The sequence below is a fragment of the Mandrillus leucophaeus genome, unplaced genomic scaffold, assembly GCF_000951045.1.
Source record: "Mandrillus leucophaeus isolate KB7577 unplaced genomic scaffold, Mleu.le_1.0 Scaffold931, whole genome shotgun sequence".
NCBI classification, from domain to species: Eukaryota; Metazoa; Chordata; class Mammalia; order Primates; family Cercopithecidae; genus Mandrillus; species Mandrillus leucophaeus.
Window position 1 is genome coordinate 220,754 of NW_012110153.1, and position 18,846 is coordinate 239,599.

General features: G+C 41.9%; 1 protein-coding gene across 1 annotated transcript in view; it reads left to right on the forward strand.

The window, feature by feature from the left end:
• The window catches only part of KIAA2022 (KIAA2022 ortholog), a 202,149-nt gene that overhangs the window by 176,265 nt on the left and 7,038 nt on the right, over window positions 1-18,846 (forward strand). The window contains exons 2-3 of the mRNA XM_011970202.1: window positions 13,047-13,172; window positions 14,293-18,670. Coding sequence (XP_011825592.1) covers window positions 13,094-13,172; window positions 14,293-18,670 — 4,457 coding nt within the window. The 5' untranslated portion in view covers window positions 13,047-13,093. The remainder of the gene's footprint in view (window positions 1-13,046; window positions 13,173-14,292; window positions 18,671-18,846) is intronic.

Genomic DNA, 18,846 nt, shown 5'->3' on the forward strand with positions numbered 1-18,846 from the left:
AAGCAGAGGGAGGGGACTCCGGCCGCAGCCAGCCCAGAGAGGAGCCCCACGGTGCCGCGGCAGGCTGAAGGGCCCCTCAAGTGCCAGAGTGGACGCTGAGGCCAAGGAGGCACTGAGAGTGAGGGCTGCTAGCACTTTGTCACCTATCACCATTACTGGATATGTATGCAAAGGAATATATATCATTCTGTTATAAAGACACATGCATACATATGTTCATTGCAACACTATTCACAATAGCAAAGACATGGGATCAACCTAAGTGCTCATCAGTAGCAGATAGGATAAAAAAAATGTGGTACACATACACCATGGAATACTATGTAGCCATAGAAAAGAACGAGGTCATGTCTTTTGCGGGAACACGGACAGAACTGGAGGCCATTATCCTTAGCAATCTAATGCAGGAACAGGATACTAAATACCACTTGTTCTCACTTAGAAGTGGGAGCTAAATGATGCAAATACATGGATGCAAATAGGGGAACAACAGACACTGGGTTTTACTTGAGGGTGGAGGGAGGGAGGAGGGAGAGAATCAGAAAAAGTAACGGTTAAGTACTAATCTTTGTCCCTGGGTGACAAAATAAACTGTACAACAAACCCCCATGGTATGAGTTTACCTATGTAACAAATATACATATGTACCCCTGAATCTAAAAGTTTTTTTTAAATCAGTTTTGAGTTCTCTTGTTCTAGACTTTTTATCTAAATGAGTTCCAATTTGTCTATATCACTTATCAAAGTTCATTAGAACATTCATTCTGTTCCTGCCATCTTAATGACATCATGTTTCCCCTGCTCAATCCTGTCTTTGTGTCTCTGTAGATTAATTTTTTATGTTAGATCGTTAGCACTAAAAGATGATTTTAATTAAAATAATACCCACAACCCCTTCTTCCCACCCACTCTCCTCTTCCCCAAGAGACAGACATTCTACTTTGGCATGACATTATCTGGCCTAACAGTGTCTGGCATATGAAGTGCCTAAAAGGTCATCTTCCATTGTTTTAGCTTTCTGGAATAGTTGAATTAAGTTCAAACTCAGGATGTTTTTCAAATGTTAAGTCTCTCTGGGGATGTTTTTCATAACATCTTTGAGCTGGCTAACACGACAATAAATGAAACATGCTGCACTGGATTAAAAGGTTATTTCCCTAGTGTGTCAAGCTAACAGAGAACATGAAACTTCCCATCAGGCACTGGGCATCTCTGGCTGTCAGTGTAGCAACATTGTCTCCATTAAGTTCGTAACCTCCACCGCTCAGAGAACACTTTAGTCAAGAAACTACCCTTCACACTGAATCCTGAGTGGCAGAAAGGCAAAGAAAAGAAGATGTAGGAAGAGTCAGAAATAAACAAAAGAGATTAGGGACTCTGTGAGCTAATAACCTGAGTCTAGGTAATCAAGACCAAAGACCGTGGGAAACCCATTATTTGACATTAAGAGTAAGGAAGAAACCTCATACAGGATCAGAGCCAAGCAAAAAATGAACAGTAGTCTACAATTGGCAGAGTAATTCTGGTAAGTTAGAATATTGAAGGACAGGACAAGAGTCTGTATTCCATGGAGATGAGATACCTGCAATTTACCACATTAGAATGATTACCTAAGAAAGACTATGGAAATAAATTTTAAAAGGGTGTTTCCTATGCCGACTTTAATGAGCACAGCGCCCCCAGAACGCCATGCGTATGACTTTGGGCATCAGCCAGGATTGGCTTGAGTTGGGTGCTACCTAGTGAACTATTTCAAACTATGGTGCTCTGAGGACTTTTTTGCTGCCTTGGGTATGGGTAACAGTAATGAGTTGTGAGGGGTCAGAATAGAGAGCTAATAGTGATAAATGATTGCTAGGCTATTACAGAATTCTAACTAGAATGGCAACATACTTATTCTTAGGCCCAACCCCTCTTCTTTTCTGATATTCCACCCTTCTTCTTAGCCCTCTATCCTTTCCCTTGCTCCTGGGTAGCCCATTCCTTGTCCCATGTAGCAAATAAAATGAATATGAGAAAATGCTTCTAATGGGGGCGGGGACATGGCCTTATTAACACGTGTGTTTGGATTCCTGGGTGCTTTTGTGGAATTATTGAAATTTTCCTTTCAATAATAAAAATTATTCAACAGCAGTTGTAAAAGTATTGTGCAGATGGTCAAGCTCATCTTAAAGTATTTTCCCCATATATAAATAGCCAATAACTACCATGTACCCACAAAAATTAAAAATTTAGGCCAGGTGTGGTGGCTCACGCCTGTAATCCCAGCATTTTGGGAGGCCGAGGCAGGCGGATCACGAGATCAGGAGCTGGAGACCAGCCTGACCAACATGGTGAAACCCCGTCTCTACAAAAATACAAAAATTATCCGGGTGTGATGGCGCGTGCCTATAATCCCAGCTACTCAGGAGGCTGAGGCAGGAGAATCGCTGGAACCCAGAAGGTGGAGGTTGCAGTGAGCCGAGATCTCATGACTGCACTCCAGCCTGGGTGACAGAGTGAGACTCCATCTCAAAAAGAATAAAAATAAATAAATACATTTTTTTAAATTTAAAATTTACCCCAGTGGAGTTCACTTACTGATGGAGGATGCCTGAGTCCTTTGACCTTTGGCAGTGATGGGTCTTCTAGCTGTGAAAAGGTCTAGACATCTATCAGTTTGAGCATGACTACTGGGCTCCACTATAAGCATACCTGCAAAAGGAGTGTGATGAGGGTGGGATCTGAAACAGTAGTTTTACCACTTGGCATGGATTGCCTAGCAGTTGTGTACTTAGTGAAAGCAAGTCCAGAGTTAAGTGGGAAGTTGCACTTCATGGAGTGATCAGAGATGGATTTTTTTCCCCCCGTAGGGCCCAAGTCTGTGAACCAAAGGGATTTTTTTTTTTCTTGGTGAAAGAAATTCACCTTGAACCAATATCTAGAAGACCTATCTGGGGATCAACAAGGCTAGGAGAATATTTTGAAAATAAAATCAAAATACAGAAATAAACATTTGAGCCAATCTAAGACTTGTCCCACTGAGAGATACCTGCTTTGCCAAGTACATGCCTACCTCTCTAAGATTATAAGTGCTTTGAGGGTAGAGCTTGTGTTTCTCACTTCTGTTTTCTTCATGGCGTCGTCTAACATGTAAAACAGGTATTTAATAAATGTGAAAACACTTAACGTACAACCACACCCATGTGACAGTCCCAGCCTTCCAGCAAGTTGTTTGTATTTTGTCCATATAGCCAAGAAAGTTAAGGAAGTGGAGTACTCAACTAAGCCCCGGATTCACAGACCTTCTTCAGTGTTGAACTATGCTATTCTTCACTGCTTAGAATATAGAAAAGGTATCGCTGTTTGAAGTACACATGTTAGGATGGCCTGGGAACTACCCTGATATTAAGAAGGAAGGCCAGAGATTTTATGGATGGTAAAATTGAGGCTCCCAGTTACCTGTAACAGTTACCTCAGTATCTCATGGGAAAACTACAGTGGGACCAAGATTGTTTCCTGGACCAGGACAGTAGTATCACTTTTGTTAACGGGATGTTTTGTATTTGAGTATGCATTGTCTTCAATTTACTTGGAACCACTTATGCATTATTCTTGTGTACTTACCTAAAATTAGCTGATCTATAGGGAAATGAATAGATATGTCTATAATTCTTACGGGATCTAAAATATAGTAATTAATTTGATGTTTATCTCTTTATGGTCTTGTTTTCTGCTTTGGAAGTTAGAATGAAGTCAGAAATGAGTAAAAGAAAACTATGATCATGGGACTTTTTATATATTAAAAAAAAAAATAAAAAGAAGAAGAAAAAGAAGGCTGGGTGTCGTGACTCACGCCTGTAATCCCAGCACTTTGGGAGGCCAAGGCGGGTGGATCACGAGGTCAGGAGTTCAAGACCAGCCTGGCCAAGATGATGAAACCCCATCTCTACTAAAAATACAAAAATTAGTGGGGCGCAGTGGCAGTCGCCTGTAATCTCAGTTACTCGGGAGGCTGAGGCAGGAGAATCGCTTGAACTCAGGTGGCAGAGGTTGCAGTGAGCTGAGATCGTGCCACTACACTCCAGCCTGGGCAATGGAGTGAGACTCCATCTCAAGAAAGAGAAAGAAAAGAAAAAGAAAGAAAGTTGGGCCAGGCGCAGTGGCTCACGCCTATAATGCCAACACTTTGAGAAGCTGAGGTGGGCAGATCATCTAAGGTCAGGAGTTCGAGACCAGCCTGGCCAACATGGTGAAACTCCGTCTCTACTAAAAATACAAAAATGAGCTGGGCATGGTGGTGATTGCCTGTAGTCCCAGCTACTCAGGAGGCTGAGGCAGGAGAATCACTTGAACCCTGGAGGCAGAGGTTGCAGTGAGCTGAGATCATGCCACTGCACTCCAGCCTAGGTGACAGAACGAGACTCCATCTCAAAAAAAAAAAAAAAAAAAAAAAAGAAAGAAACTTTTGTACTTGTCATGGTATCCCTAGTCCCTCTACTCTCCCCTCAAAATTTCAAATGGTGTCTTAACTAGGCATTATTAAATAGCTGAATTTATTTTAGCTCTTCCAAAGAATTCCCAGCTTTGTTCATCTTACAACTTCCAGTCCTTTATATTGCATCTTGCTTCCACAATGGAAGAAGAAAGTCACCATAATTTTTTTGAGTGTACGTGAATGTCAGGTGTGTGTGTGTGCGTGTGTGTGTGTGTGTGTGTAAGGAAGAAATGTGTTGCTTGGGCGGGTATGCCTTGCGATGACAATACAGAGCTCTAGAATCCAGAGGCTGGAAGAGCAGTGCCTGCTTCTCAGATGGATTTTGGCTTTATCTCTACCACTTTTCACTTCTCCTCTTGGGATAAGTAAGAACAGCTTTCTTATTTCTGACAGCATTTCCTCCAATAAAGACAAACAAAAAGTTAGTAGCCCTCTTATTAGTGGTTATTTTTATTGATAACTTACATTCCACTTGGTAAGGAACTCGGTGCTATGGGGATATTTCTGGACCGGAAGGCAACACACATCCCACATCTAAGGATGTGTCCGTGTTACCAAATCACTATGTAACACTGACAAGTAGTTTCCCCTTTCTGGGACTTGGTTACCCCACTTGTAAAATGGGGAGTTTGGGATGAGACTATCTTCCAAGATCCTTCCAGCCCTGTGGTTTAGTGATTATATTTCTGAAAAGAATGTTATAACATTTTTTTAAAATGCAGTTAACAGGATAAATTAGTAATAAGAAAAGAGATTAGAAACCATATGGAGAAAGTCAAAAGATAATTGAGCCTAAAGTTATTGCACTCAAGCATTAAATGTAACTCAGTGCTGCCTGGCAACAAAAGCACTCTGATTAGGATACAGTCCTTATATAAATGCATTCTCAGAAAGGGCCAGGCTACAGTGGCGTGGTTCTTCAGAAGACTCACCATCTTCCACACACAATTGGGTCTTCTAGGTTGATCGCTCTGTTCCTAATATGCCATTATACTGCCCATATGGGTCTAGAGTCAAGGAGAAAGTGACTTTCTTTAGAAAGAAATACCCCACCTGACAAACAGTGATTATACTCTTCTATCACTCTTTCCTCAGATTTGAGAAAGAAAGCAGGCAAAAGTCCTGAAAATAAAATTATTTTACAAAGGCAAAGGGACTCAGATGTGTCAGTGAAGTTAAGCTACCTATAGTTACAAGGTTTAAAAGTTAAGACTAGTGAGGAGGCTGGCTATTCCTGACTTGAACCTATTAGTGCCTCTGCTTGTTCTTTCTACCCCTAATTCCAGTCTTAATGAGTATTGTTTCCTAGCATTTGTATAGTGCTTTAATATATACAATGCATTTGTATATGCTTTCTCATTGATTCATGGTCTTATGCACCTACTGTTCTTGAAAATTTCTTTAGAGTGATGTCACAAAAATAGTACAGATAAAACTGGTAGGAAGAGAAAGAAAAGAAGCAGAAGGGAGACCCAAATGTTGAGACACCAAGCTACGACAAAAATGCAGCCACTATCACTTCTGCCTAGGAACATGATGGCAAAGAGGGTCCTTTTTAGATTGGTGGCTGCCAAAAATGAAGGCAGGTGATACATACAGAGCCCTGTCACCACCAGCAGCACCCTACTTGCTATCCCTGACAAGACTGGGGTATGTATGTATAAAAATCAGAGGCATACAGGAAGAGACATGAGATGGAAGGGAGTAAAGAGTTCCCTCAGGCTCATCTCAGTATCACACAAAACTTAAATCAGAATTTCTTCTTGCATGTCAATTTTTTATGGTACATGTAATTAATTTCAGTTTTTAAAGATGAAAAAATAGACTGGGCCTGGTGGCTCACGCCTGTAATCCTAGTACTTTGGGAGGCCAACACAGTCGGATCACCTAAGGTCACGAGTTCCAGACCAGCCTGGCCAACATGGCGAAACCCTGCCTCTACTAAAAATACAAAAATTAGCTTGGGAGGATGAGGCAGGAGAACCCCTTGAACCCGGGAGGCAGAGGTTGTAGTGAAGCAAGATCGCACCATTGCACTCCAGCCTGGGGGATTGAGCGAGACTCTGGAAAGGAAGGAAGGATGGAAGGGAAGGAAGGGAGAACAGAGGGAGGAGGGAGGGAGGAAGGGAAGGGAGGGAGGGAGGGAATAGCTGGGCATATGGTAGCCTGTAATTACAGCTACTCGAGAGGCTGAGGCAGGAGAATCGCTTGAACCTGGCAGGCGGAGGTTGCAGTGAGCTGAGATCATGCCACTGCACTCCAGCCTGGGTGGCAAAGTGAGACTCTGTTTCAAAAAAAAGAGAGAGAGAGAGAGAAGGGAAGAAAAGAAAGAGCGAGAAAAGAAAAGAAAAGAAAGAAAAAGAAAGAAAGAAAGAGAAAGAAAGGAAGGGAAGAAAGAAAAGAAAAGAAAGAAAGAAAGAAAAAGAAAGAAAGAAAGAAAAGGAAAAGGAAGAAAGAAGGAAAGAAAGACAAAAATTAAATGAATTCTAGAGTGTTAGGAACTAAAAGAACCCTTAGATATAATCTAGTTTTTCTCCTTTATTGTATAGCTAGTAAAACTAAGTAGCAGAGAGGGGAGGGAGCTTGTCTGAGGACACCTAGCTAATGATTGTACTCTGTCCATTATACAGTATCCCCTCTTCTATATGAATTTTTTTTTGCATATCTGTTGAATTTTTGGAATTTTTTTTTTTTTTTTTTTTTTTTTTTTTTTTTAGAGTCTCACTTTGTCCCCCAGGCTTAAGTGCAGTGGCACGATCTTGGCTCACTGCGGCTGCGGCTTCAACCTCCCAGGTTCAAGCAATCCTCCTGCCTCAGCCCACCAAGTGGCTGGGACTACAGTCACATGCCACCATGCCCGGCTAATTTTTTTGTATTTTTTGTAGAGACGGGATTTCCCCATGTTGCCCAGGCTGGTCTCAAACTCCTGAGCTCAAGCAATCCGCCCACCTCGGCCTCCCAAAGTGCTAGGATTACAGGTGTGAACCACTACTCCCGACCAGAATTTTGGAATCTTTATCATGAGAGTGGAAATATTTAATAGAGCCATACTATACTTTTGAGATATATAGAGTGTAGCTGTGGTAATCTCTTTTTGATGTCTTTCTCACCCTTAATATTGTTAAAACTTGTATGGTTGCTCATTTAAGCATGTTTCCTGTACTTAACATCATCATACCTCTGTATTTCTAGCTTAGGGTCTTAAAATCCTGATAGATATCAGAAAATAGAATTAACCAAGTAGAATTTTGGATTAGAATGTGCTCCCTGTACTGTTGCTGATTCTGTCATCCATTATACTGACTAAAGCTAGACTGGGAAGAATCAGACTAGACAGAGCTAGCTGGGCTAGCTTGGAAAACTGTCCATGGGCCTATTTGCTATAGTAGTACCATCTCCTTGCTTCATTACAGTCCCTAACCCAACCTGTAGATTCCCCATCTGTAACAGCTTGCTGGTCAGTTGCTTTCTTTCCAGTGTGACAGCTAAGGTCCTGGTCAGCTTCATTAGACATGTTGTACCTGATAACTGGTCTTCATACTGGCCTTGCTTTGTTCCCAAGAATATTCTGACACCAATATTTCTGAGGCTACTCTGGTCTGGAATCCAACCATCCATGATTCTCCTTTTACAATCATCTATTAACTCTTTGATCTCTCTCTTCTCTCTATATTCTGACTACTACTCCCTTACCTGTCACATCTAAATCATCTTCCAGGTCTATACAGCACACCTATGTAGTTATACTTACATCTAACATCTCCTTTCCATTCCTGTTTCCTCCTCCTGAATTCTAATCTTTTTGACATCTCACGCCTGAACATTTTTTCCTATCTTCCTACGCTCTGTCTCTCCCACTTTCACTGGTCCTAATATTCTTCACTACTCAAAACCCTTCAGCATCTTCCTGAATTACAATTTAGTTGGCCTCCACAGTATACTTCAGTTTATCTTTCCACTATATTTTCTTGTTTGTACCTATTTCAGCCAAACACTATTCCCTAAATTCTCTCCCCTTTTTTCCTACCATTCAACATCATTGTTTAACCAGTTTTTACAAAGTACATACCATGTTACAAGCACTATGTGAGCTAGGCCCTGTGGAGTTGGGGGTGTTGGTGCTTAGTCTTTTGGGGGTATCAGATATAAAGTAGTAAAGCTTGTATGAGATGATGAACACAGAGGAGATAAAAATTCTTTGAGAAGGCCGGGCGGAGAATACAGAGAATGACAGAGACTAATTTTGTTTGGAGTAGGTAATCAAGGAATGTGTCAAGGAAAAACTGAGTAGGGAAGAGGACAGAGAGGTGAAAGGGAAGTTGGGAAAGGGAGGAAGGGAAGGAATGGGAAAAGGGGACAGAGATTCCAAACAGAGAGAATATCAAGTGCAAGGCACCCAGAAGCAAAAACAAATGGTTTAATATTAAGGGAGCAGAGAGGGTTAGAATATTTAGGAACATAGTGGGAAGTGAACAGAATGAAAAGAGGATACAACTGGAGAAGGTGAGGACTGATTGAGGAAAGTGTTTTGCAAAGCAAAACAGTTTTAAGGTACCTTGTCTACTTGCTATGATTCTATAGCAGTTGTTTAGAAGATAGACTGAAGTGGGAGGGAGACTTGTAGCATTTCATGAAGGTCCTTCTGCCTGGAATACTTTTCTCTCCACTGAACTTCCCCATCCTCACCTCCAGAAAGGTCATCCTTCAAGGTCTACCTTAATGTTGCTGCTTTTAGTGAAGCCTTCCCAAATCTCCCTCCTCTCTAGAATTCTAGAATTGGAGTAATTTCCCTCCATTTGGGATTCCCATAGCAACTTTCTGCCTCTCTTTCAGTGTATTATACTTACGATTTGTCTGTAGCTTGCTTTCCCCCTCTAGACTCGGAGCATCTTGAAAACAGAGATCTAGCCTCATTTATCTGTCTTTTCTATGCTGTACCTGATACAATACCGTGATCACCGGTAGTACTAATAATTTTGATGAATTGATTTAAATTGGTGTCCCAGAGATTGGCACTACTCAAACTCCAAAGGCTATATTGCCCCAGGCCCATAGGCAAAAACATGACTTACTTTCTCGCCTTGATTTTTTTTCCCCCAGTTGGGAAAAGCCAGGGACAGCCTCAACACAAATGCTGGTGTGGGTCATCTAGACTCTGAGACCTTAGACTTCAAGGCCACTGGGGACGAGGATAGCACCCTACAGGATCTATGAGCCTTTCTCAAGCCTGACTGAGGGGAAGGGCAGATAGGAGGGATTGCTTTTCCAGTCTAATGGAACATTTCCTTGCTTCAAAATACCATCTCCATGCTAATGTTATTTTAATGCCATTACACTGTGTAATTTACTGTGATCAGCAGAGCAATTTGTTGTACATTCTTCCAAAAGTGTTAATCAATTTTAGCTCAAAATAGATTTTAAAACCCCACCTAATTTACTGTCCTAAAATGCTGATCAGTGGGGGAACGCTAAAGCAAGCCCAGAGTTGTTTGTATTGTAACTGTAAGAAATTATAATTCCTCTCCAAAATTATTTTTATAAGCAGCCAAGGTACAAGTAAATAGGTATGTAGGAAAATATATACCTTTAGTTGTCCTGTTTATAGCTGAGATTTGAAAAGTCATAGGAAAGGACTAAAGGATTGTCTGCTCAAGGTCTAGCCTACTAATTCTGGAGAACAAAGGCCCAAATTATTGATAATCACTAAGTTAATATCCGTGATACTCAGTTTTCTCTTTTCAAAAAAATTAGACCCTAATAGAACCCAACTTATGAGGTAATTAATTATACATCCAAGCTCCCATGTCCCCCCTCTACCTCTTCTTTATCTCTTGCCAAAGTGTATCTCCTCTCTATTCTCAACCCTATAAGATTCCCTTTACTTCAGAGTCATAAATCCTGGGTAGTTGGCCAGATTTTTCTATTAGAAGCAATTTGTGTTCTTAGGGAAATAACATCCCAGAGTAAAGTTACAGCAGCACTAATATGTCCCCTGACATAGTGTTCTTGTCCTGTCTGAAAAGATTGGATAATTGGCTAGACACAGTTGCTCATGCCTGTAATCCAGCACTTCAGGAGGCCGAGGCAAGTGGATCGCTTGAGGTCAGGAGTTCAAGACCAGCCTGGCCAACATGACGAAATCCCATTTCTACTAAAAATACAAAAATTAGCTGGGCATGCTGGTGCGTGCCTGTTAATTCCAGTTACTTAGGAGGCTGATACACGAGAATCGCTTGAACTCTAGAGGGGGCCACTGCCTTCCACCTGGGTGATGGAATGAGACTCTGTCTCAAAAAAAAAAAAAAAAGATTGGATAATTGTTGATACTTAAATGTATTGTTCCTATATATATTTCATGGTACATTAATTTTTACTGATAATCGATGCTTATATGTGGCAGCTGTTCTTTATTTTCCTACCTGAAAGGGTATAGAAGTACAGATCAGTAACATGTGGAAACTTGTATTTCTCTAGCCCTGTTTTAGTCAGGGGTTGGAACTGGTAAGAATCATGGAGATGGTATTTTGTGTTTTAAGAAAAAACAACTAGTCTCTTGGTCAGGAAACTTGGGGGTTTTTTTCATAGATCTGTCATTGTGTTGTTTTACAACCTTGGCTATCATAGTCTGTTTTTCCATACCTTGGTCTTCCTGGTGATAAAAATGGACTTGCTTGTAGTTAACTATAGACATAAGGGATAAGAAGACATTAAATTATTGAAATCTAAAAGTAATTTGCACTTTATCAAGTTCCTGCCAACATGAACTTAGTGGAGGGGCAAAAGAGGAGTAAATGATAGCTGAAGCTCTACTGAACTCCAAAACAAAAATGTACAGAGTAATCCATGATGGCAGTATGATTCCATCTGATTCATAGGGTCCTCTTTGAAGCAGAGGCAGATATCCAATCTGTTCATTCAATTCTACTACAAATGAGCCCTCCTTGACAAAGGGTGGGGACTTGGACATTGCTCTCCACTCCTCTCCATGTTTTAAAACTCTCCAGCCCTTTTCTGTGTAAATACAAGTAAGCATATTTTTTCTCTTTTCTCTGGCACCCATGGTTTACTGCCTATGCATCAAATCAGATCTCATATAAAATGAGAAGAAAATGTGGTAATTCTAATATATAAGTGTTAGGGGAAGCCCAGAGTCATCTAACATTTTTAAAACTGAGAGACTGCCTAATACAATCTTTATATTTTATAGATAAGGGGGCCGCACGCGGTGGCTCAAGCCTGTAATCCCAGCACTTTGGGAGGCCGAGACGGGCGGATCACGAAGTCAGGAGATCGAGACCATCTTGGCTAACATGGTGAAACCCCGTCTCTACTAAAAAATACAAAAAACTAGCCAGGCGAGGTGGCGGGCGCCTGTAGTCCCAGCTACTCAGGAGGCTGAGGCAGGAGAATGGTGTGAACCCAGGAGGCAGAGCTTGCAGTGAGCTGAGATCCGGCCACTGCACTCCAGCCTGGGCGACAGAGCAAGACTCCGTCTCAAAAAAAAAAAAACTTATAGATAAGGGAATAGGCCCAGATGGGTAAAATATCTTATAGATTGAATCATGTAAAACTGTTACTGCTTCTTGTTTCTCAATATTGGACCTACTTTTTATAGTATATTGCATGCATTAGGATAAATGACTGTACAATTGAGATTCTTATAATAGCTGCTTGACTATCAATACCATGTGCTTTTTAATAAAGGGATAGATACTCAGCTGGGGAGAAGGTCTAGGGACAGGGGGAGGGCAAGATGTTGTAGTGGCATGTGGCAGATATCCCCATCTCATCTCCTATCATTTTGCATATAGATACCACTCAGGTAGGTGGGCAGGAGATGAAGGGCTACAGATAGATGTATGTCCTATGCCCTAAAAATATCAGACGATGCTGGGGCCTTTTCAGAAAACCTAATCTTCTTTGTAGTCACGTTTTTAAAAATCTTGCTGTGGAGGAATACTTGTCAAAGTCCAAGTTAAAGTCCTGGAAGTTGAGAAACCAAGGAATTCTCTACCTCCTTCATCCTTAGCAGTCAAATTTTAAGGCACAGAAAGAGAAAATCTGAATATGATATATATGTGTGTATGTGTATGAATTGCCTTATTTTTGAAGAGCATCTGATCATTTGAAATAGAAATGAGGCAAACAAAAATAAAGTTAATTGCCACACACAAACACACATACAAATACACCTTATCTCAGGTTAGTCTTGTCTTTGCTTTGTGTCCTTCTTAATCAGGCAACCATGATTAGGTTAAATGTATTACTATTTGGAGGAAAGGATAAGTTGTCTGCTTCCTCGGATTTCAGTTTTGAATAATATCATGGCCCAGAGGTGATAGAAGGATCTAGGATGTATGAATGAGTGTGAGTTTCCAAATTGACTTTATGTGGTAGGCATAAATTGTGAAACAAAAACATTGTGAAACAAAAACAATAGCAGTGATGAAGTCAGTCTGGAAACAGGTAAATCCCAGTGAGCCTTTTAAGACCCCTCTAGCTGAAATAACCTATAAAACACAAAATAAAACAAATTTAATGACCGATATTATATATTTGAAATGTGCAGGTTGGACAGCATTTGGACTTGGAATGAAACAATAAGAGGTTACATTCATGGATAACCAACAAGATAAGGCTATTGTTGCCTCAGCCAGCGGAGAAAACACTCTGATTAATGGGGTCAAAGAAAATGGTAAGGGAATTTAATTATAGTATATAATATCTCTCCTGGTAGTCCTCTGTTATTACTATAGATTTTCAATACTCATAAAGTTGAGATAGGTTGAGTTCAGGATGCCTCTGAAATGAATGTTAATTGTAAACTTTATTCCACCAAATATCTAACTGGGCTATAAGAGTCCCTAAGAGGCATTGAATCTGACCCCTTTGCCCTCCCAAATCATATCTGTCAGATGAAGTTCCTCAGAATTCCTAGTGAATTAGAAATATGCTCTGATGTGAGGCTTAGAACTTCTAGAGTAGCTGGGAGCAGTGGCTCATAACTGTAACCCCAGTACTTTGGGAGGCCGAGGTGGGCAGATCATTTGAGGTCAGGAGTTTGAGACCAGCCTGGGCAACATGGTAAAACCCCGTATCTACCAAAAATATAAAAAATTAGCCCGTATGGTGGCAGGCGCCTGTAATCCCAGCTACTCGGGAGGCTGAGGCATGAGAATCACTTGAACCCAGGAGATGGAGATTGCAGTGAGCCGAGATCACACCGCTGCATTCCAGCCTGGGCAATAGAGCAAGATTCAGTCAAAAAAAAAGAACGAGAGAGAGAGAGAGAGAAGAAGGATGGAAGGAGGGAAGGGAAGGGAAAGGAAGGGAAGGGAAGAAAGAAGGAAAGGAAGGGAAGGGAAGAAGGAAGGAAAGGAAAGGAAAGGAAAAAGGAAGGAAGGAAGGGGAACTTGTAGAGTCACTAGGAACTTCCAGAACATGGATCTAGGGGACAGGCCTGAGCCTCGTAGCTCAAAAGTATTAATGTTCCATCTAAGCATTTTCCCCTTAAAAGCCTTGACTTTCCAATTGATCAAGCAGTCCAATTCTTTTCTCATTTCTGAGGAGAGCTTTGCCTTTCTCTGAGGAAGAAACTTGGCCTAAATAATAATTATTTTTCACTTGCATGAATGTTCAATATAAAATCAGGGTTGTTCTTTAATGTCATAGTTTTTATTTGTAAAGATAGAGATGTGAAGGCTTAGCTTATATAATAAGATTAAGTACCAGAAACTGATCAAGGGAAAGAAAGTTAATGAGTCTGGTCTAAGACCCTTAATTTTATTCCTGTCATTTCTTTCCCTTTTTCTTAGACTCAGAGGACCAGGATGTGGCAATGAAGTCATTTGCAGCTCTAGAAGCTGCTGCACCTATCCAGCCTATACCGGTGGCGCAAAAGGAGACCCTGATGTATCCCAGGGGTCTCCTGCCTCTACCCTCTAAGAAGTCCTGTATGCAGAGCCCACCCTCTCCGTTGGGCCTGATTGAAGCACCCGAACATGCTGCCAATAGTGCTTCTGTGAATGCCATCTCCCTCACATCTGGCATTGCAAAAGGCCTGAACACATGGTCACTTCCCAATGAATGTGAGAAAGCTCCATTTGCCATAGTGGAGCCTGCAGGCATGTCAGCTCTGAATGGGGACTGCCTCATGCAGCCAAGTCGGACTTGCTTAGGCTGCTTCATGGAATCCAAGGATGCAGTAGATCCTGAGCCAGGGATCAGTCTGAAAGTTGGTGATCTAAATAGGGATTATGAAACGTGTGCAGTCTCTGATATAGGGATTCAGTGTATTAATGCTGGAGAAAATATGAAATATGGAGAGCAGCTGCTCTCAGACCAGCTCCTAGGCTTCCCCCTGCATAAATCAAGGGCAGGAGACAGACGAGAAACTGAGAAACCTGACATTGACTTGGAGGATCCAGCTCAGAAAAGCTATTATGAGGCATTACTGTTAGACAAGTGCAATACAGAAGAAGCTTTGCTTGCAAATTCCAATCAGGATTGGGGTTACTTTGAGACTTTCATTAGTGAAAGTAAGATTGAACTGCTTGACCTCTGTTCCAAGAATGAGCTGTCTGTCAACCTATTCTCTGAAGAAGATGTGGATAACTACATGTTTGATGATGATGAATCAACACTAGGCAGTGATGTCTGCTCCCTGAAAATTCGGTATGAGTCCTTTCAGGACAACGTTCGAGACAAGACTACTCTTTTGATGCAGGAAGATGCCCAATTCAACTTTTTCCCCAGCGTCTTTACTACCTGCCCCAAGCGAGAGTCTAAGAGTGGGGCCCTGAAGCAGAGCAGTGATTTTTCCCAATTCAAGGTCCCTGATGTGAGCATCATCTGGGGGGAGGAAGATAAAAACTTGGACAAGAAGAAAGGCAAAGAGGAAGGACAGGAAGACAAAGGTGTAGAGAAGAAAGATGGAAAGGATAATGGAGAAAAGTCTGCCTTAAATAAACCATGCAGTGGGACTGAAGTAGAGCAACTTAAGAATCCAAAGCAGGGCCATCTTGCTAATTGCTTGGATACATCAGGGAATTTCAGTGATGATAGTTCCTTCATTGAGATCTCATATGATTCTATGGGTGAGATCAGGGACTGTAGTCGCTATATGGCTCGGGACACTAATTCTGGCAGCTCCTCCTCCCAACAGAACTATGGGCTGCGAGCCAAGAGAAAAGTCAGATACAGTGAAGATTATCTATATGATGTTGACTCACTAGAGGGTGAAAAAGTAAATGAGAGGAAGGAATGGCTGCCAGTTGGTTCCAAAGAGGAAGATGATGATGAATGGTGTCCCAAAAAGAGAAGAAAAGTAACCCGTAAGGAGCCCCCTGTTATTATCAAATATATCATCATTAATCGCTTTAAAGGTGAGAAGAACATGCTGGTGAAGTTGGGTAAGGTGGATGCCAGTGAAACAACAGTGAATTTGAGTGAGAATCAGCTCAACAAATATGCCAAACTGGCACCCTTGAAAGGCTTCTGGCAAAAGAAGAAGAAGCAGAGAAACACCAACACGGACTCCATCAAGACACCTTTTTCCCAAAAGCAAAGCTTTGAACCAGGTAGCTTTGAGGTGTCATTTCTGCCACCTGCTCGCAAACGAAAATCTAAACTTGGCAACAGGCACAGAATTCAAAGAATCCCATCCATTGAAATTTCAGCAAGTAGTAAACAGATTTCATTATGCAATGATCAGAGGCAAGCTAGTAATCGTAAAGAAGATGGAGGCCTAAAAGGTACACTGAAGTCAGCACCTCTGGGTGCCCCTAGCTGTGCAAATGGATCACATTTAAATGACATCACAGGCCCTGACCCTGTGAAAGTCAAAGCCCAAGACACAGAGTTTAAGGGGCCAGAGAGGAAAGTGCTCAACAAAATCAAATTTAAAAGTGAAGCTAGGTTAAAATCTAAGAAAGTCAAAGCTGCTGGGCAAGAAAGCAAACCAATTGTTCAAATGAGCCCTCTCTTGGAAGACCAATCCTCCAAGGCTAATTTGAAGAATGAAGTTATTCCTGGGACCTCAAACAGTTGCCATCTATCTGAATTTCATGAGGCAAAGTCTGCTAAGAATTCCACTTTTCTACCAACGACCTGCTCTTCTGAAATGCCTTTATCATCAGCTAATGTTACCACTAATATACCTGTTATCCCTGGAGGGTATCTGCAGACATTGTTAGATGCTTCTGACTTGTCAAATAACACTAGTATCTCATACTTCACCCACCATTCTCCAGAGCAAAATGAAGGCAGCCTCACTCAAACTGAAAAATCATTTGTACCCCTCCAGCCTACCCAGGACTGTGTGCTCACCTCATCCTCTGACTCTGAGCTGCAGCAGTCATCTCATAACTTCAAAATGGAATCAAGCAACTATGGAAATGTGTGGCCCAACAAGGCTACGCCTGGCACCCAGGAATTCATGGCTGAAGTCTCAAGGGAGATAGCCCCAACCCAATCCAGTGAATTTGGAGCCTCCCAAGTAGTCTCCATGGAAAATAACCTCACACCTACAACATACAATCCAATCTGCCTCAGTAGTGGTGGCAGTAATTGCAACAAGGTCCTGTATGACTCCGTGCAAGATACCCAACTCCCATCTGATGACTCTTACCAATTATGTCACTTTAATAATGGAGAAATCTGCTTTCCTTTCCAACAGGGGCCAGTCAATATGGATGATGGTCGGCTCTTTAGCTTTGATTCAATGGCCCCACTCTCTGTCAGCTCAAGTAATTATTGCTCCTTAAGCTTGAAGTCCTGTGAAAAGGATGGCGATGATGATATCACTGATGACTTCCTGGCCCATTGCAGCCCTAAGCTGGTGATCCAGCAAAGCATTGATGAGATAGCACCACTGAAGGAGTCCACTGATCTCCTGGATATATCCAACTTCACCCCTGACAAATTCCGTCACTCTTCCCTTTCAGAGATGTCCCCACCGGACACCCCTAGTCTTTCCCCTCAAATTACCAGATGTGAGAGTATGAAGACACTAGGAACACTGAAGGGGTTCCAAGAGGGTGTCCCAGGACCATTGGACAGTGTGGAAAAAATCAAGTGGGACTGCAGTACCCTTTCCCGGCAGGTCCAAATGGAGGATGGATTTACTTTAAATAACCACCAGTTTCAGTTCCATATGTTCAATGATGAGGATTCTCTCAGCCTGCTCCAAAAAAACCCTTGCCTGTCAACATTTAATGATCCATCTGGTCAAATTAGTACCAACAACAAAGTGTCAAAATCAAGAAAGAAAAGTTCACCCAGCAAGAGTGGGGCTATGAACCAAAGCTCTTCTCAGAAAAACACCAGGAAAAAATCCCTCAAAGGCAACAACAAGGGAATTGAAAAGCCACCCAGCAAAAACTCCCGCCAGGTCCCTAAGTCCACAAAGAAAGGGAAATACATGGCTACCATCAATGGAGAGAAAATGCAAATTGGCATTGGCCGTGGGGGAAGCCAAACCAACACCATATCCTCCACTGGGAAGACATTGGCTGAATGTATCCAACATGGTGGCCCTATGGCCTCTATGAAGATGCCAAGCCAAAAGGGACTTTCTGGAGATTGGGCCTTGGGGAAGGAGAGCAGCCCAGGCTGGAGTGATATGAGCATGGGCACCAACACCAACAGCCTTCTGGATGATGACCAACGGGAGTTTCAGGAGCCTTCCTATATCTTGTCCAACATTGCCTCTGGTATGGCAGATGTGCAGAGATTCATGATGGCCTCCATAGAGCCCCTGTGGGAACCCATGGAGCACCATGGGGATCCCAAAATATTCTACTCCCCTGAGTCCAATAGTCTAAAATTAAAAACCCTCAAAATATTGGCTGGGACACCACAGGAGTCTAAGAAAAAGATCAACAGTGGGTCCCCAGGAGCCACTAAGAATCACAGGTCAATCAAGGGTGTGAGCAAAAGCAATGGGAAAACAACAATAGGTGATCCTGGTCATGCAAACATGCCTGGTTATAACGAGGACTCTCGCTCTACCTTCTTTGATAAAAAGTATAGTAACATGAGCACTTTAGGCAATAACGGACCGACACACAAAAAGCTGTATCGTCACAAATCCAGCTCCAAGGCCCTGAGAGATGAGAAATGTAAGGGAAAGCACATGGAGCGAGAACAGGTCCACAAGGATGAGTCTGGGACAGCTTCTTTTGAAAAACTGAGGTAATACTGCACCAATATGGCTGAGATGATGCACCCTTAGCTCTCCTACTACCTACTAAGCCCGCAGTCCCTCATTTTTTCCCTCTTGAAAGCAAAAATTTGCATGAAAGAAACTGTCCCATTCCCTTCTTTTTCAAATTAAAAAGAAAATTTTAAAGTGCATGAAAATCCCTATA